Raw genomic sequence first — 20,590 nt, 5'->3', positions numbered from 1 at the left:
CACATAACCCACTCCTTAGGAGTAGACCATGCTGGACGTTCCCTCAAAAACACACTGCCTGTCGATCTGTCTATTTCCTGTTTCTTTGTTTCTCTTACTGTACCTTTCTCTTTGTGCCTGTTTCTCACTCTGTCCCTTTTTCTCTGTCTCTCTCACACACACACACAGATATAAGGACAAAATCCTTCACATTTCTTTCAAACGTACTCACATGCACACATGCACACTTACCATAAACTGTCTGGAATATCACACAGTGTACACTGCACACACAGCCCGCGCTTGTCCTAGTTGGCAGAGACTGTGACATGCATACAGAGAGCTGGCAAGGGGAGCACTCACAGGGAGTTGACAGACACACTTTCCAACACCATTAACATCCTCATTTACCGCACACAGCCACTGTCCCAGGAGTCAGCAGCCACAGCAGAACAGAGAAAAGAGATCGGAAGCTGTAATTCACTTTGGACAAGCCCATCATCTGAATGACCACGTTATCATGTTACAGAAATGGCCTCCGATTGCTGGGGCACTAGGAGCGACACCAGTCTTGCACATAGACAAGGCAGTAAACAAACCTTATATCCACTGGGAATATCCAGTGTCAGCATCCAGCCCCGCCCGTTCACAGGAAGCTCATAGTTACCTGCCGGAGAGCCACGAAGGCCGATAGACACGCTTGACTTGCAGACAGCAGTGGGTTCATTCAGTCATCTGGATCCTGTCTTTATCAGAACAAGCAGACACACATGGAGAGACAAACTCTTGTACATGTGTGTGTGTACACATACATACTCCCCCCCTAACACCCAGTTTATTGCAAACGCGTGCGCACACACACACACACACACACACACACTTCAATTACAGTCAGAGGAGCAGGCCAGGGCCCTGTGCTGTGTTTGACCTTGTTATTGGAGAGATTGATGATGTTCTTTATCTGGTCCCTAGATCAAATATCCATCCAGCTTCATTACTGAGCAGAGGGCAGAGTCTGTCCTCTGATGTTTAACCAAGACTGTACTTACATGCTTGTTATATTCACCTGTGGGGAAGTGGCGAGTTAGGAAATGAGAAACAAAGACTGTTTCAGGAGAAGTACAGTTGTTTTCCTTTGAGTTCATATTTCTCTAGATACTTTTTGTCATTTGTCATTTTCTGCTCGATTGGGTCGGTGATATTTTTCCGACCATTTGCTGTTTACAGAAAGGTTCACTGAACAGAAAAAGTTTTTTGAAAATGACCAATAAGTTATTCTGTAATGCGATTCATTTGCTGTTCCTGGGATTGAAACGAGCAGGATGTAAATGGCTGATTTGTTCTTCAGCCAGAGATGGCATGACTGTGGTTTCACATGCCTGCTTTGATTTCAGAACTGCTGGATAAAAGTTCACGAGTCAGCATGCTTGGCTCTTCTCTACCAGATTGTGGGCTTTTACTGTTTTTCTGTTCGGTGATCTTCCATTCCTCACTGATAATTTCCGTCACTTAGTTTGGTTCTTGAAGCATTCAGAATAGTTCTCTCTAACAGAACAGCCAAGTATAACTTTCTAATGGAAAATGGTTTAACTGCACAGTATGCAAAGATTCAGTTATTTCTCAGTTAAATGAACCATATGTCAAAGGATATGTTGTTTGGGTTCGAAAAACATCTCCCGTTATTGGTTTTACACATAGCGTGAGCAAACTACACACTCCACATTGCCTGTCTCCGCTTGTTCCAGGTGCATCCATGAACGCTTGTCCCTTCTGTCTCCACAGTCCCCCCCCAGTTCCTGAAGCGGCCAGCCAACATCTACGCCCGCGAGTCCATGGACATCATCTTCGAGTGTGAGGTCACAGGCTCGCCAGCTACCACTGTGAAGTGGGTGAAGAACGGAGATGCCGTCATACCCAGCGACTATTTCAAAATCATTGTACGTTTATACGTTTTTTGAGAGATACTTGAAGTAAGGTGTAACATGCTATAGATGGTGTTCTGACTCATCAATAAGAGACTTCCTGCAAATGGACAGATTCAAAACGAGGTGTTGAGCAAGACACTCAACGGATTTAGCTTCCGGCGATAGTCTTGCTCAGTTTATGACAATATTGACCAACATTGCCTCCCTCCTCCTCCCTCCCTCTGCGACTGCAGGAGGAGCAGCACCTGCAGGTGCTGGGGCTGGTCAAGTCAGACGAGGGCTTCTATCAGTGCCTGGCGGAAAACGATGCAGGGAACGTGCAGTCCAGCGCCCAGCTGATCATCCTGGAACACGGTACGTTTGGAGGAGGAACTGAGGGCTTTGGAGGGTTTCGGGGGGAAGACTTATTTCTAATAGTAGTTTAGTTTTGATATAAACTATATCAATATAAACTAATAGCATTTTGCCTGTTTAAGTAGATGTTTTGTTTGATTGCCTGAATGCACAGTCAATTCCACAGCTCCAAAGATCAAAGTAGGGATACTTTAAGTGACATTATAATCCCCTACCCAAAGACAAAGTTGACCCCTGATGGTACTGAGGCTGTAGTTCGGTACAGTAAGCTGACAGTTTGAGAGCGCCGGTGTCCTGGATTTGAACTCTAGTCATGCTAATAGGAACCAACATTGGAACAACTTGTGTAGTGAACACTCTATTTGCATAGTGCGTCTTCACACTGAGAGACAGGAGCAGAACACCAAGTACCTCATACAACAGCACAACAAAGCTATCATGTATAGTGACAATCAAAGAGCCTGAAAGAATCATGAAACAACTCGCACACAGAGAGAAAGATCAAGAAAGAGAGAGAGCCAGAGACAGAAAGCAAGATGTTAAAATACATTTAGCAACCAAAAATAGACTCAAATAAAAGTAAACAATATTAAAGTTTCATATTCTTGTTATATATTGTGGTTATATTGTACACTTGACAAGTTATGCTCTATACACTGTACCCAAAATACCATAAAACTATATGAAGAATTAATTATATATATTAATTATATATTTAGATGGATTTATTTATTATGGATTTGATGTAGGCTACTAATGTGGCCAGATTTAATCAACAAATTGTGCATACGGTCTTGAGAAGTAATGACGATGTGTATCTGTCAAAATGAACACTATGTCCGTTTCTGAGAAGCTATTGATAAGGGACGTTTAAACCGCAGGTGTTTAGTGACCCAAATAACATGTTTTTTTTCTTTGTGGGGAAGGGGGGGTGGGGTGAAAATGAGGATAAATGAATCAGTGACACAGCTGTTCTTGCATCCTTTCCTGCCCAAAGCAGGACATTGGAGAGCACAGTCTTTCATCTCACACTATCAAAGGGGACCTTTTTTTTCTTCTTTCCAGTACATCTGTCGTTTGACGACTTTTCTTTTTACGTAATCCTGAGTGTATTTAATTGTGTCTGAGGAGTGAATGTCAAAAACTCATGCAATTGTGCATAAGTAACAAATACACACATACACAATTTAATCTGATTATTTACGCATTGACATTTGATATTTGAAAGAGAATTCTCAACTTTCTTTGACAGTGAGTTAGGATGATGTTGATCACAGATGGTGTTATTTTTTTTCCCATTCTAAATAACTAATTGGTAGATGATCCATCACTGCTTCTGAATGTCAGTTTTATTTTAATTTATTTAAACGTACACTGGCAGTTTAATAATTGCATACGCTCCTGAAAATGTGAAAGTGTAATTCTGTGACTCAGTGTTGAGCAAGACAGTGGTAAAGCCGGCAGGAATAGCCTAAGTCACACCAGGAGCACTGGGCTGTGAGGTTCACAGTTGACTCACTCCCACACAAGTCTAATTGAAAGATGAGGTGTGTGTCTCTCTCTAAAGTCTCTCCTTTCCTCTCCTTTCTCCTGTGCCGTGGGTTTACACACGATGTGTAGAGACCCAGAACCATCTGACACCTCCCCCCTGTGTTCTTTCTCTCTTTCTTTCTCCCCCTGCTCTTGTTCACCCCAACACCCCTATTTCTCTCTCTTGCTCTCTCTCTCTCTCTCGGGGGTACACACACCACCTGAGCAGTTCCACTGAGCATCATGCTAAATGTTCTGTCCAGTGTTCCCACAGACACACTGACACAAACAGCAAATGTTTACTCCTCGACAGGTCTGCAAACGCCTTTGTAAACCGAGATTTGAGAACAAATCGTTTTAACAAATCGAGGAGACAAAGCGTTTGCTGACCTGTCGAGGAGTAAACATTTGGTTTCTTATATACTACAACAATACGTGGGAAGATCACAAATCAAACACGTCGAATCTGGAGCAGACGCCATGTTGTCAGAGCAATCAGCTGCACTTACACTGGTGACGTCACTACACCTCCAAGGCAACATATCAACAACATCAATTCGTCTTCTGTCTGCTTCAGATACTTCTTTAAAACGGGAAGCGATTGCGGGGCGTTTGCGGACCTGTGCAGAAACCATATTTGGTTGTTTTAGTTTTTTGGGGGGCAATTTAGGCTACTTTGTTGCAGAGCAGATGCCACGTTGTTAAGGTCAATGGCTACATCTCCAAGGCAACAGCTTGTTGCTAGGTCCATAAAACCGTTTATTTACCTCTGTGAACTTTCAGGAGGTATATAAACTGTATTATTAACTTTTGAGAACGTCTTCTGGACCAATAGGAACAGCGTATTGGTCAAATTATTACACTAGTATATAAGAAACACACACACACATCATCCCTAACATGACCCCGCCCTGCTCTCCTTCACCTGTTGGGCTTGAGTTCACATCTCTGTCTCACAAATATGAAGAGATGTGCTACTGTATGCTAGCCTAGTCCTGGGAAAGACCAGGTAGAGACCAGCAAATCAAAAGGTATTTTCAACAAAAAGTCATATGTATACGACATCTGCTGGATTATTGAATTATTAGCATGTTTTAAATGTATTAGTGGCAGTAATTGCTGTTTAATAACACCACCAGGGTAGCTTGTCACGTTAGATCTGCTGATGAAGGGAGGACTGGTGAGGGGATGAAAGTGGTGCTCTTGGTATGTTCTTGCCATATGAGAAGTGGACTGTTGTAAACCTCCCCTCCCACTAACCCCTAAAAGCAGACAACAACATGAATAAGAAATACATAGCACTGACCAGATGAGAGTAGTTTTGTCACTTCTTTCCTAAGCTTGTTTCAAAACTTAAACACACCAAACCTGACAAGCACACTATCCTTTAAGCTTAAAAAAGTCTGTGAATCCAAATATAGACCCTAAATTGCAGTCCAGGGCAATTTTGCTGACATTCCACGATCGTGTGCAATGTAGGTTAACTTAGTTGCAAACAGATGTGGGAGTGTGGAAAACAAAACGACTAAAAAGAGACCTTGAAGGACCTCATCACACAATAGAAGGCACCCAGTTGATATCTATTAAACCTGCTACCCTTTCTCCGGATCCTGAGGGTGTGATAAACTGCTTCTTATTGTTTTTCATTGTTTGCTTGGCATTATAATCAGTTACAGTATGTCATCAACACATACAACTGTGTTTTGTAGTCAGCTATACATCTTGTCGCTATCATTGGCATATATACAGTGCATAATTACTGTGGGAAGTTATAGTTTGGAATGTATCTATAACCAGGTATAATCTCTGTAGCTGATGCTAATTGCATCATTGTAATTGAAATTACAGTTGAAAACTGTAATTGCTTTCCACCAAGAGGGAGCTGCATTACATTTGCTCCTCAGCCTTAAGTATTTTGCACCTGAAGCCATATTCAAAGCAATATGTTAATATCAGATAGTGTAGCTACTGTACTGTCTACTCTTACACACAGGAAGAAACAGTACAAAAGTGGAAAGTAAACACAGGGAACGCTACAGCAAATGAAAAAGAAACTTAATTCTTCCTTACTACTTCTAGGATAGGTTTTTCTCTTTCTACTCTTGTAACTGGGAACTGCATCAGTCAGGTGTACTCCCCTCTCTCTTTCCACTTTCTTTCTCTCTCTGTCCCCATCTCCGTCTCCATTTCTGTCTCCATTTCTCTTCCTCTCTTTTCGTACCAAATGAATGCTCTGAGATTGGGTCTTGGTGCCAAAATTGTCTATTCAGTAGAGCTGGAGCCGCTTGCACTTTGTGTTGTGACCTCGATTGATAAAAATGATGACAAGCGAGTGACTGACATTCAGACTTGCTGAAAAGTCGACCTCGGGGGGCCTCCCAAAACGTATTGTATCCAGAATAGCTTTTTGACTAAAACGGAAACCAAGCCATACATTTTTTTTTTTTAAAGGAAGACTACTGAAACTCTGGCAGATTCACTGTATTCTTACTGTTGTTTTCACATCCGGAAGGGTTGTGGGCCCATCTTAGACCTGTAAGTTGATAAATGACACAAGGTGTCATGGTAACTCAGTCAGGTTGAGTGGGATGTGTGTGTGTGTGTGTGGGGGGGGGGGTTCCACACAATCCCATTAGACTGGATCCTAGCAGGCCCAGAGGAAACACGGTGGACAGAATTGGAGGCAGCCTGTGTTGCATGATGACCAGTAATCACCAGCAACGCCCCAACCTCCCTGTGTCCTCTCCACCCACCTCCCTCACCACCACTGTGGTGTTTGTGTGTGCAGTGATAAGTTGAAATCAATGGCGGGTGGTGTGGAGGTAGTGGTATGGGGTCGGGGAAATTGATCGGGAAGAGCTGAAATCAGACCCTTTTCGATTTGTTGTTTTTTGTGTGCGCCGATGAAAATGGTGTGCATCCGACCTCTGCAGACTGAGGCCTATCAGCATGGTGTGACCTACCTGCTGTTCCCCATATGCACCTTACCATCTTCACTATTTGTTTTCCACCGTTCCATTTGAAAATGTCACAAGAGTTGTTAGCTTGGCTCTTTCTTCATTTTGAATGCACGTCCATATCCCAAACAACTGCACCAGCTCTCATGTTCAGTATTTACTCCATAGCGACTTCTTTCCAGTTCGTCATCGACAAACAATTAGTGGTTTTTTCAAGGTTGTTATCTGCTAGTTTTAGACCTTTAGGTTGTGACGTTGGTAGTCTAAAACCTACTTCTCCCAATCTGCTCTGGGCCTGGGCACACCCTCGCACACAGACGCACACACAGACGCACATGCCATCCAGGATCCTGGCTGCTGGTTTTGGACGTCAGCAGTCCCCGGAGTGTGCTATCAGGTGTTCCCTCCCGCTGCTGAATGGCGGAAAGCGCCACGCGACCCAAAAACAGGCCTCTTCCTCTATATGCCGTAGGTCACCTGACCCCCCGATAGGCCTTTGCCCAGAAAGGGGTGGCGCAGATCGTTTTCAGCTTCCTATTTCCTGGCCAAGCCAAACCACCCCGCTCCCACCCTCCCCCGTGGCGTCACCCGTTCACCCACTCCCTACACACAAACACGGAAAATATATTTTTGGACCCACACTCCAGCGGACCCCGCCGGGACCACATAGCATGATATCTGCTCCACTTTACAGCCCGACCCAGGGAGTTGGCTAGTCAGTCACGCAGACTACCCACAAACCACAAGGGGTTACTCTTCCAGCTACACAAACATTCCATTTCACCTCTTCACCCTATCTTTGTGGGAGAATGCCAGTGTGACAAACACACAGTCGGTGCCAGAAGCACCCGTGGAGACCACATGTATGCACATGCTCACTAACCTTTATTTAACTTATACACTAGCTATGGCTTCCACACACCAACATCCCTTACTTTTCACACAAATTGCCACGTTAAAGGGGGATTCAGCTTGTCGGACCTAGGTAATAGGAAGATGGAAAGCACGGTTGGAAGATTCAGGGAAGGATACAGCTAACAGACATCTTTCTTAGAGTCTATCCCTCACTTCGTGCTTTTTCCACGCAAGCGGGCATGCACACTTGATGGATGAGACCCTGATTTCCCACGAGTGAGCTTGTCGCAACACGAGAGAGCGATGTGGCCCAAACGGCGTATATCAAAAACATGGACACACGCCTTCATTTGCATATCAGTCTTTCTCGCCACAGCTGATGTTCATGTTCAAGAGCTAGGGGAAGGGGGGAAAGAGGGCTGCTACAACACACATAATCAAATTACCCTCCAGTGGATAGGGAGTAGAATGCAAGCGCATGCTCAGAAGCGTTCACACGCTTGCTCGTACAGGCTGTTGATTAGGGATGGGTCCCCAACACCAGATTCAATTACCATCAAAGCTTGTTCTTATTTGAGTCTTATTTGTGTTATATATTTATATATAAACTTTGGAATTGTGTGTGTGTGGAGGTCCAGTGGGACCTAACTGGTCACTAGCAGACTTGTGTTCATGTCTTCGGTCTGTGGTGGGAAACACACTGAGGTTATGACCGGATGCAGAGCCTTTTGAGGGTTAGGCTGGGAGGTTATGTTGTGGATTTAGTTGGTGGTGGAGGAGATAAGGTTGTCCCAGTAATAAAAGGGGACTTACTCTGTGACCCTTGAGGGATGGGTTTATGTTCAGCTCTGCCAGGGGGCTTCCAGCTCTCTGGCAGGGGAGTGGCTAGATCTGAGCCCCCTCCACAGGGTGCCATCTCTCCTCCTCCACCAGATGATCCCTTATATTCGACCCCCCCATTATGATAATATTACACATACATGACACAGATGATGCCCCCTTTATGGTCCATTGGGGGTCTTAATCCAACTTTACCATGCTGAGACCCCTACTCCAAATGACAAACACACACTCTCACACACACACACTCTCACACACACACACTCTCACACACACACACTCTCACACACACTTTTCCCCCCCCCCGGCCTCCTCCCCACCACCTCCCATGGCACACAAAGCCCCCCAGTTCTCTCTGATGTGCTCCGCCTCTCGGCCCCCTCTAGTCCTTTATCTCCTCAGCCAGTTCCCCTAAACACACAAACACACACCACTGATATACACACCTAAGCCCCTCAAAACCTTTCTGAATCTTTTATCTAATTTCCAGTGCACCTATAATAGCTTTGGTTTCCACTCTCTGGTACCAGATGCTACACATAGAATGTAGAGCTATTTGGCTCATGGTCCGCTGTTCTTATTTGTGATGGTCAAGTGACAGTGAAAGCTGGCAGTGCAGCACCAGCTTGTCTAATAGGATGTAAGACTCCATGCCACAGCCAGAATAGGGCTATCAAGCCCTGAATAGCTTATTTCACTTGGTCTTGGTGTCCTACCAAAGCAGTGTTCCAGAAAATATGTTTGTGACTGTTGACCAAGAAAAGTCTAAAAGTATAGCCTGAAAATGCAACACTCTGTTTAGACACCACAGACTACTTTTTTCTGTGTGTCTCATTTGTGTGCTGAACTTACTTGATTTCTCACCCTAACCCTGGCTGTCTTAGAGACTGCCTTTTTGTAAGAATACATTTGGAGTCACTCCACCCTTTGGGTAATGTGTCTTGTAGAGTCTGTCACACAGAATCGTATGCCTTTCCTGCACGCCCATCTGAAACGACAAGTCCTCCTCCAGGGCCAGCTTAATAAGCGATGGGTTACTCTTGGCCCCAGCCAGGGACCAACGGTGTCCCCCAACGAAGGAGCAGCGTTGGGGCAACCGGACCTACGCCGGAAGCAAGGGACCCTGGAGATGTATCAAAAGAACAAACAACAGATGTGTTTTGATCTGCCTCTCTCCCCTCCCTCTGACTATCTTTCTCTCTATCTGTCTCACTCTCTCACTCTCCCACCCTAGCATTGTCTCATCCTCCAAACATCTGTCCCCCTTACAGACTTGCTACTTTTTATCAGAACATCAAGCGGGCTGCTCAGTAATGCCACAAGCTTTCGGGGTTCTCATTCTTCTGATTGTATCTCAGAAGACCAAGGGACAGAATGTGCCCTGTAGAACAGACATGTCACAATGTTTCCGCTGTGCTCTTGACAACCAAACAGAGGCAATAGCAGCATGCTGTTGCACAGAAAATACATTTTGGCATAACCATAGAAGTATCATGAAGGACTCCCATGCAATGATATCATATACAAGTTGTACTGCAGCTTGTATATGGGCCAAATGATTAGCCTTTGAAGTAACTTTCTTGACCTTGTCTAAGGGCATTTTTAATTTAGATCATCATCATGTCATCTTTGTCTCTCGCCCACTTCCTTCTGGCATGATCTTGTTTTCTGTCCTTCTTCTTACCGTCTCTCCTCCCTCTTTCCCTCCCCCAGATAAAAGCGCTTGTTCAGTAATAAGCCATTTGCGGAACGGTGCGCTTCGACTCAACCTACATTACAATTACTGATGCGGACGCACAAATAAAGACTTCCATTTTGCCATTACATGAGTTTGGCAGAGACGTTAGGGTTGGTAAGGACAGTAGTCCCAGCAATGGATGATATAGTCATCGGTCCATGGGCAGAGTACCTTGGTTCATTTGTAATGTTTAGTGAGGTAAGTATCCTGTGCGTGTGCGCAGTGACGAGATGTAGGAGGACTTGATAGCGTCACAGTTTCCCTCACTAGTGAACAAAGTGGCATTTTATTCAGGCAGGTACTGTAGGGCACTCTGCACTCTGCAATGGAAAGTTGAATATAATTTCACTTGTTTGATCTATTTCTGGAACTCTGAGAAGTGTGGTAGCTGGTGAAGAACTTGAATACATTTAATTATGTCCTTAAGGTCCCCCTTTAGATAATTTCACTGCATTGGGAAAGTGGTAAAAAATGTCCATCATTATTAAGATAAACATTTTATCATGCATCTTGTCACTTCACAATTTCACATAGGCAGTTGCCAGAATCATTATGTAGATAGAGAATAGCTTTCCTCATTAGGCCCCAATGTCACCCATTCATTACCTATGTCACGCATCCTAATGATACAATTAATCCTCTATTAATAGTGCAGGCAGGTGAAGTCAGAGCCAGCCTTACTGTTACTGTCGACGGCCGCTGCTAGCCAGATGGATTGTGACAAAGGAGACAGAAATGCTCTCAGCACTAGTGTAGTGCCACTGACCAACATTTTGGTCACAGTGTAGTCCCTGTGCCCAGTGTGCCAACCGTTCTTCTGGCGTGGTGCCCAGTGCCGGCGGCCATCGGGCAGGAGGCAGCTTTTTACTCCCCTCTGTCTGGGGAGCAGCCAGTCTCCTCTCTTTTTATTCATTCATTCCTTCCGTGACACGGGCCAATTTGCCGGCGGCTCAGGCTGCCACAAAGGTGATCCCCATAGAAGAGTCCGGAACAACACGAGGTGTTGAGAGGAGGTGAGGAGAGGCAGGAGGAAGGGGTGGTATAAGAAGGGAGGAAGGGAGGCAGGCAGTGGTATAGGAAGGGAGGCAGGCAGAGGAAGGGAGGGAGTTTGACTGTTCTACACCTCTCTTTCACCAACCGTCTCTGGAGGAGGGGATCCCTCACTGAATTGCTCCTCCTAAGGTTTCCTCCCAAAAATCTAAAATTAGTTTTTTTCTCTAGTTTTTGTCTTCCTTGAGGGTTTAGGTCGGTTAAGGGGCATTTGTATGGGCGTATGTGAAGCCCTGATGTTCATGTGAAGTAAACGGGTTTTGTTATTTAAAGACTACTAAAAAAAAATATTTGGCTTGGTGGAATGGCATTCCTGTATTTTGCTACTAACTTAGCTTCTCTGTCTTCGACAGCCACTAACACTAACTGGTTATTCAAGTTGTCTGTGTGACTGTCTGTGTGACTGTCTGTGTGACTGTCTGTGTGTGTGACTGTCTGTGTGACTGTCTGTGTGACTGTCTGTGTGTGTGACTGTCTGTGTGTGTGACTGTCTGTGTGACCATGTCCATCTATGAGTGGGTATGGTACTGCAGCTGGAGTTATGAAACTTCATCAGCATTGAGGTTGTCTGTCTGTTGACACGCTTTGTAAATCTGGAAGATGGATTCATCTGTGTGTGTGCTTTTAGAAAGTGTCACCTGATCCTATGTTACTCAATTCAACAATTCCAATACCCAATGTTCCAAGATTGCAGAGACGTAAATACCTCATAGTTTCCAGCCAAATTTCTCACCCTGGCCAACACACCATGCTCTCTCACAAGTAATTTCCTTTAACCTCGTTCAGTTAGGAAGTAGAAAGCAAACCTATCCCACATGTAGCTTCAGGTAGCTGACAAAACATAACCAATAACATATTTTGCATTTCTGTATCTGGACTGTGGAATTTGACAATAAAGTGCATAAAGATATTATGCACCATGTTGCACATAGGATAAACTGATTCTAGGATAGGCCTGGTTGTAGGGCTATAAAATGATATAATTTCCTTCTTTTATTTAGTAAAGAAATCTAAAATTGATATTCATAGACAGTGTTGAATTGTGTTATTTCTGTGATGCTGCTGCAACTCCTGCCATCCCCTTAGACATGTTTGCCATAGATTCTGCATGTTAGTCTCCCATGTAATGTGCTTTTCTGCGTGTTGAGTAACCCAGTTGTAGTTATAAGTGTTTTATTTGTGATTTCTTGTCATGCCGAAAAAGTCCTTTTTCGTTACGTTGTTGTTATTTTGTTTTTTCTTCTGTTCCTTTTGTTCCTTTTGTTTTTTTGTTTCGCTGTCATTTCCCATTCCCTCCAACCCCTCTCTGTCTCTTCTTCCATGTTCCTTTTGAACGCCCTCACGCTCCACTCTTCATCCCTCCATCTGTCTCCCCTGTCTTTATAACTTCCTCCGGGCTGCCCCCCTCTCCACCCACCCACCCACCACCACTTGAACACGTCTTCCCCTTTCCTGCACCCAAAGACGTAGCCCTTCCCTCCCCTCTTCCCCCCTCACTGACTCCTGACACTACTGACCATGTAACGCCAGGCTCCGGAGGCGCTGCCGCCCCCGCCGGCCCCGCCCCCTCCGCCCCCCGAGACGTCGTGGCCTCGCTAGTCTCCACCCGCTTCATCAAGCTCACCTGGCGCCCGCCGGCCGAGCCGCACGGAGACGAGCTCACCTACTCTGTCTACTACAGCCAGGAGGGTACCAGCAGGTAAAAGCACTTCCACCCCCCAAAATGTCCACCCCACTTGCAACTTTATTCAAGATCCCATCCAAGTCATTGAGAGGATCATGCTAGCACTAGCATGTGTTTACCATGCAGCATTTGCTGGTACCAAGATGTGTTTCATGTACTGTGTTGGCTGCATGTTTCTCAGGGAGCGGATCTTGAACACCAGTCGACCAGGCGAGATGCAAGTGACCATCCAGAGCCTGATGCCTGATTCCAAGTACAAGTTCAGGGTGGTAGCGCACAACAGGAATGGTCTGGGGGAGACTTCAGCCGTACTCAAGGTGGCCACCCAGGCTGAAGGTGAGGCAACGCACACACACACACCTACATAAATACACATTTGCATATTCACACAAATAAGACACACCAAGGTAAATATAGGCACACGTACAGGTAAAATATTTATATGCATATACACTCTCAAATGTCTGAAACGCACACATGCAGACACACCTCCATGCACACACACACACACACACACACACACGGCTGTCAGTGCATCAAGTCCCAGACCACCCCACTGCACCTCAGAGGGGTACAGTTCTCATCTGAGCTGTGGAAAACACATTAAACCAATGTTGTTTAGTTGCTTATATTTGTTCATCTGTGTGTGTGTGTGTGTGTGTGTGTCTCTGTGTGTGTGTTCTCACACAACCTCCCTCTGTGAACCAAGGCTGAGGAGGGGATGTGGACAGAAATTGAATTCCTCTTCTTTTTCCTCTTCCTGCTTTCCTTTCCAAATAACTCAAAAGGGCACTCACTCACACATTCCTGTTTACTACTAGCACACACTATCTCTTATTAGGTGGTTCTAACTGGAAACACAAATACAATTTGGACTTATTATTATTTCATCCCTCTCTATTTCTGTTTGAAAATGGGATGATGAAAAGGTTTCCCCCGTACGCACAGCGGAGGTGTGTGGCCCATTCATTTATCTGTCTGTCTGCTCAGGCCTAAACTCAATCTCAATCTGTTTCTGGGTCAGTCTGCATTTCCCCACAATTGTCCTTGGTGCTTGGCGGGCACATACACACGTTAATGTGTTCCAGCGGGAGTCCTAACTACCTGCAGGGTGTGAAGAGTGGGCGGGCAGTGCAGTGCAGTATGTCTCTGTCAGTGTCTGAATGCTGTGCGGGTGTGCGTTAGTGTTATGAATGAGGGCTCTAACTGTTCACCTGCATCCAAATACCAGCCCTAGACTCACCGCTCAGCCCTATATCTCTTCCCCTCAGAGAGAGGGCCTTACATACTGTATGCACACACACAGAGACTGGACATGAGGGCACACAGGAATGAGCACACACACACCTACTTGACAAATGAGGCCTTTCAAACACTGCCAGACCCACCTGCAGCTTCGCTCTGTGCTCTCACTTACACACGGTACCACTCGTTTTCTATGAAACATACACACCTCTCTAACTCGCGCACACGCACACACACACACACACACTCCTTCACCCTCAGAGACAGCAGTGCTGCCTCTCCAGCGTACGTATGATGACCTCAGCACCTGCCACTGTACAAGTGTTGCTACACCTTGTTGGTTGCCATCAGAGCCGCTAATTAAATGTAACCATTCATTCCCCTGAAGAGCAAAAAAGAAATGCTCCATGCACCCGCTCAACCCTTCCACCACTTTATTATTATAATTTTTTGCCTGTCTCGCTCAGCTTATCCGAGGTAATTAGGTAAAATCTTCAAATAAATGTCCCCGTCAGTGATGCATGGCCGCATCTTTCCGACTCCCGTGCGCAACAACGGAATGCTAAAGGGAATTTGTGGGCTGTGAATGCGTGTCAGAGAATGCCACATGCATCTGGCTGTTCCTATGGGAAGACCCGGGCGGCAACATTCCAAAATGGCTGCCCGGTTATGGCTCAAATGTCTACACCCATGTTCATTTTACACATGTTGACTTCCTCCTGCCTTTTTTCTCCATTTCGCAGTTCAAGTCCCTGGCCCTTCCCCCAACCTACAGGTCGTATCAACCATGCCCTCATCCACCACACTGAGCTGGAATACGCCCCTCACGGGCAATGGAGAGATCCTTACCTACAAGCTGTACTACATGGACAAGGCCTCTGGCATCGAGCAGGTGGGATGTGAAAGCTTGTTATGTGTGTATCCATAAGCGTTTGTAAAATCTCAATGTTCTAATGAATATTAATGCAACTAGTGGATTTCGGTAACATGCCTAAAATGTGGTTAGGGTTAATGTGCGTGTGTGTATATGTAGGGGTTTCTACTCCTGTACTAGTATAATAGCGGTGGTATAGTATTCACTAGCAAGATTTCCTTGCACTACCCCATCCCAGTCATATCGATGCCACATGTGCGAAATCAACAATTGTGAACCACTAGTTACCCGATCATACTAGTTACACAGTATGACTGGGTAACCAGTAGGACTGTGTAATTAGTATGACTGGGTAACCAGTAGGACTGTGTAATTAGTATGACTGGGTAACCAGTAGGACTGTGTAACCAGTGAGACTGGGTTACCAATGGGACTGTGTAACCAGTAGGACTGTGTAACCAATGAGACTGTGTAACCAGTAGGACTGGGTAACCAGTGGGACTGGGTAACCAGTGGGACTGGGTAACCAGTAGGACTGTGCAGCGTGGCATTAAAGAGCCTTTAATATTATAATGGATGAAATGTCAGAGGCAATGATGCCTCAGTTCCCTGGAGGACACGGAGAGAGAAAAGGTGGGAGAGAGAGTTAAAGTAGAGAGATAATGATAAAGAAAAGGGAGACGGGGAAGAGGGAGCATAGCAGAGAAGGTGAGAGAATGAAAGAGGAGGGGAGATAGTGGGAGGAAGGACTGACGAGGAGGGAAGGAATGGAAGGACCTGATATTCTCCTCTCCGGTGTCTGACAGACAGGGATGGAACAAAGGGGCAGAGCAGAGTGCATGCTGACTACTGGCCTCCTAGAAGCCTCTCAATTATTTAAGGATATGGGAAATATTCAGGAAGTGATGTGTTGTCTATAGGGGGAAGCTGTCATATTCAGGGTACCTTACCTGGGACCAAAGGTGAATGTAGTTCCTTTGGTTGCTGATGAGATTTCCCACATGGACTTGACTTTTTTGTGTCACTTTAGCGAACAAGAGGTGAATGCCAGTCGCTTGTTTCCAGTTGGTGTGTGTGTGTATGGAAAACCAATTATAATGATCATCTATTTCTCTCTCACTCACTCAATCTCTCTCTAACTCTTTCGCGCACGCTCACTCTATCTTTCTCTCTCACACACACACACACACACTCTCTCTTTCCCAGGACGTTGACATTGGGACCCTGTCCTACACCATCACAGGCCTGAAGAAGTACACCGAATACAGTTTTCGGGTGGTGGCTTACAACAAGCATGGCCCGGGAGTGTCCACCAACGACGTGAGCGTCCGGACTCTGTCTGATGGTGAGCGGAGAGGCCACACCAGGACTGAGCTTCCAATGCAAAGTCCTTTTTTTTGTGTCTGTGAATGCAGAGCCTAGTTTTACAATAGTAGTATTGGTAGGTGGCTGAGCGGTTAGAGAATCGGGCTAGTAATCAGAAGGTCGCTGGTTCAATTCCTGGCTGTGTCAAATGACGTTGTGTCCTTGGGCAAGGCACTTCACCCTACTTGCCTCGGGGGAATGTTCCTGTACTTACTGCAAGTCGCTCTGGATAAGAGCGTCTGCTAAATGTAAATGTATATTTGTTGCGATACACACAAACACTGCGTACACTATTACACTCTTTACACGCTTTTTCAGTGTGAACCCTCTGATGAGACTTGACCTCTTATCCACTCTTTCTGCTCCTTACTCTCCAGTTCCCAGTGCTCCGCCTCAGAATCTCACTCTGGAGGTCCAGAACTCAAAGGTAAGGCCCTGCTTACAAGGAAGGCCTTGGTTAAAACCTCAAAGAGATTCAGTTTGTCACTTTCCATGTGTTGAATTAACACTTCACAAAGACGTTTCCAATACTACGAGGCCAGGTTGTTTCTCGGGTTTGATATTCTCTTTTATAGCCTGCCCTTCGACATCATACTTTTAATTTCAGAACACAATGCTCTCCTGCTTCATTATTGTGCATGAACAGCATTTGTTACGCACTTGCAATTCATTGCCTGTGGCTTGAGTAGATTGTATAAACTGGAATCTCATACTGGAGAAATCTGGCAACCCACGAGCCAATTTTGGGGTAATCTCGCTTCAATTTGACACGCTCTCTTTTTATCCACAAATCCCTCAGCATTCGCTTTCTCACCTTCTCTTGTGATTTCCAAAAGTCAATCAAACACATGTGTTTTTGAGAAGGGAATGATGGGAGAGGGGCAGGAAACAAGGCTAACGAGGTAAACCAGAGTGTGTTATAAGAAAAAAGGAAATAAACGAATTGAACACACTTAGCGCCAATTTAATTTGCACTATTCCCTTGACTCGGGTGGTGAAGAGTGCGTGTCTATGTCTGTGTGTGTTTCTCTCTCTCTCTCTCTCTCTCTCTCTCTCTCTCTCTCTCTCTCTCTCTCTCTCTCTCTCTCTCTCTCTCTCTCTCTCTCTCTCTCAGATAGTATCTACGACACATCACCTTCTACCGCAGGGGTGGGGAACCTTTTTTCTGCCAAGGGCCATTTGGATATTTATAAAATCATTCGGGGGCCGTACAGAATTATCAACTTAAAAATGTGCCTGCTATATTTGGTCAAACATTTAATTTACTCACCCCTAATGTGATGGCTGGAACTGCTTCTCTTTGGTGAGGTTTGTGATGTTAGCTGGAACGGATGCAGCCTGCTTTGACTAGGGGTGCATCGAACATTTCTTGGGGGGTATCATGATTACAGAAAGGGATCGTATTATTTTTTATATTGCTACCATTTTTGAGACTGCTTATCGATCTGAGTGTTAATCAGGCGCGGAGCCATACATTGTAACGTGTTCCAACAACGTGTTCTGGGTTTGATTTGCTAGAAAGGAATTCCACACTTAATGCGAGCGCACAGAGCGCGCAAGCGACATTTTTTGGTACATTGGTACGCAATGCTGCGCGCCTCCACGGTCCTCTTCCACATATTAAAATAGTGCTGCTGCCAACGAATAATGCACCTAATAATATGGTTCCTGCAGTGCCATGGCGGGCCAGACCAAATGATTTCGCGGGCCGCATACGGCGGGCCGGACGTTCCCCACCCCTGCGCTACCGCAATGTGCGTTTCTTGATTGCACAGTGCATCTGAATGGGCGTTGACCAGTGTGACGCTAAGTCACATAATATCCATTTACATCGTCTGCACACAGGTCGGTAGGTGTGACAATCAATCTCAGGTTACACTAGCACCTTTAGAATTGGGTATGCCACATACCGGTAGTCATTTAGAAAGGGTTCAAGGCACATCCCTGGCTATGCTGTAGAAGTAACCCTTAACTCCTCATACAGTAATGTAGGTAGTTAAAAGCTGATTGTTAATGGAGTTACAATAGTCTGTCTTTCGTCCTGAATTATGTTGGCCAACAGCAAGCATGATGTCTCTCTTAAATTTTCCTAAAAGGTTTTGGAAAGGTGTTTGGTATCTTATCTGATCTTACAGTGCGTCTCGAGGGTACCATTGATTTTGTTATTTCCCCCTCTCATATTTATTTGGGTGTGTGTTTACTCCCCCCCTCCTTCCCAGAGCATCATGGTCCGCTGGCAGCCCCCACCCCCTGGCACCCAGAATGGGGAGATTACCGGCTACAAGATCCGTTACCGGAAAGGCTCCAGGAAGAGCGAAGCGGCTGAGACCACCAGAGGCACACAGCTCTCCCAGCTCATCGAAGGTAATGACCCTTCACCCTGGGTTAGCCAAAACTACTGGAGCCAATGTACACGATCATGGTAATCACAAGATATGAATATTCATAACGAAGCTGGGAAAGATGCAGACTTCCAAGTGTGTCCCAGTTAAGCCAGATAAGGGTAGTGTTTTTGTAACCAGAAATGGTGCCAAATGGTGCTTTTTTTCTAACCAGGGTGCAAATCTAGAAGGAACGACTTTTGTATGTCTCTTTGCTGGAATATCGTTGATGCCTAGAGTTTGGACACTTGTTGATTTTAGTCATTGTCTGGCATTAAGTGTAAAAAAAAAAGTATGTTTCTGATCCACACTGTTTTCAAAATCCAACATAATTACTACCTCCTCCAAGGAGTCTCTCTCCATCTCTCTCTAAAGTCTCCCTCCATCTCCAAATGTACAGTGGAATTTAGTCTCTCACCGGGGACTCTTAAGCGATGGCGATGCATACTAAATTAGTAATCTCAGCAACTTTTTAGCGTGTGCGTGTAGGGGGGGAGGGTCCAGTCTCAAACTGTGAGCCACTATCAAAGAGAATATGACTTAAAAGTCATTTTTGGTTTCATTCAGAGGGTGAAATGGAGGGGGCGTTTGTTGGTCTAAAGACATTTAGCTGGAATGTTTTAGCCTCCAGGGCTGCGTGTGGCTTTGCGGTTCTCCACACCCAGCCTTTGGGACGCCCCGGAGAGGATAGAGAGTGCGAGAGCAGATAGATGGATTAGCATTTAGCGTACAAACAGCAGAAAAATCCAACAGTTATGAGGAACTTGCATAGCAATTGGAAGCAGTGTTTTTTTTTATGACAGCGGGTGTTCCCTCAATTTTTTATTCCGAAGTTGCAAACCCATCCCCTTTGGCAACAGAGAAGTTGCCTTAAAAGATTGAAACGATGTCTACTACCGAGAATGTGTAAAAAATCTAAATAAATCATCAGTGCAATTCATGACTTGTAAAGCACCCCTTATGGACATTTCCTCTCCCAAAACATGCTGATCAATGACCAGAAAGTTGCTTCTCTATTTTTAAATTTATATCGAACCGAGGATAAAATATATTGTTGTGCCACGACAAGCACAGCCTCAGGACAGTTATGGATTTTTTCCTCACTCACACCCAAGAAATATCCAGCCCTCTTTCCCCCAAAATTGTGGCTTTTAAATAACAATTATCTACTGCTGTCGTTAATGCTTGTCGTGTGAATAAAAAAGAATCCAGTAGTGTTTTAGTCGTGGAAATTTAATTCTGCCTGCTCATAGCACCTGTGGGTATCATAATGGTTCTGCTTCACATATCCAGAAGGCTAATAAGATCTTGCAAGTGATGTCTTTTTGAGTATCGTATTTTTGAGGAAGTTGATGTTATTGGAAAGGACAGTTGTTTTCACTATACAGTTCATCTCCTCCAGCCAACAGTTAGTGACAGTTGATATAATGGCTCCTCTTTGTGTGTGCGTGTGTTATTGTGTGTGTGTGTGTGTGTGTGTGTGTATGGTGTGCATGTGTGTGTCTCTTCAGGTCTGGAGCGAGGGACAGAGTACACTTTCAGAGTATCGGCCATCACAGTGAACGGAACTGGACCCGCCACAGAGTGGACCACAGCTGAGACGTTTGAGAGCGACCTGGATGGTAAGGAGGAACTCTCCCTCTGTGCATCACTTCCTTCCCCTCAGACAGCCCTTTCAAGACCAGTTGCACTTTTAAAAGTAAAACACCCTGTTTTGAATACTATTTTTGTTTTGTACTGGCCAAAGTTGGTTTACTGAATTCACAACGTTTTATTGGTTCCAGTTAAAACAACCTTAATTGGTGTCTGGGAG

General features: G+C 45.2%; 1 protein-coding gene across 8 annotated transcripts in view; it reads left to right on the top strand.

The window, feature by feature from the left end:
* neo1a (neogenin 1a) overlaps window positions 1–20,590 on the top strand; it is a 114,575-nt gene that overhangs the window by 77,355 nt on the left and 16,630 nt on the right. For 7 of the 8 annotated variants that reach the window (XM_062471064.1, XM_062471071.1, XM_062471066.1 and 4 more), the window contains exons 6-14: window positions 1,762–1,916; window positions 2,138–2,258; window positions 12,693–12,927; window positions 13,094–13,248; window positions 14,901–15,049; window positions 16,238–16,376; window positions 16,774–16,823; window positions 18,616–18,760; window positions 20,289–20,399. In XM_062471064.1, the coding sequence (XP_062327048.1) occupies window positions 1,762–1,916; window positions 2,138–2,258; window positions 12,693–12,927; window positions 13,094–13,248; window positions 14,901–15,049; window positions 16,238–16,376; window positions 16,774–16,823; window positions 18,616–18,760; window positions 20,289–20,399 (1,260 nt within the window). The remainder of the gene's footprint in view (window positions 1–1,761; window positions 1,917–2,137; window positions 2,259–12,692; window positions 12,928–13,093; window positions 13,249–14,900; window positions 15,050–16,237; window positions 16,377–16,773; window positions 16,824–18,615; window positions 18,761–20,288; window positions 20,400–20,590) is intronic. The other variant, XM_062471068.1, reaches the window with a different exon arrangement.

Source organism: Osmerus eperlanus, chromosome 10 (assembly GCF_963692335.1).
Source record: "Osmerus eperlanus chromosome 10, fOsmEpe2.1, whole genome shotgun sequence".
NCBI lineage: Eukaryota > Metazoa > Chordata > Actinopteri > Osmeriformes > Osmeridae > Osmerus > Osmerus eperlanus.
The sequence above is the reverse complement of the archived record's forward strand: the minus strand, read 5'-3'. Positions and strand labels throughout refer to the sequence as shown.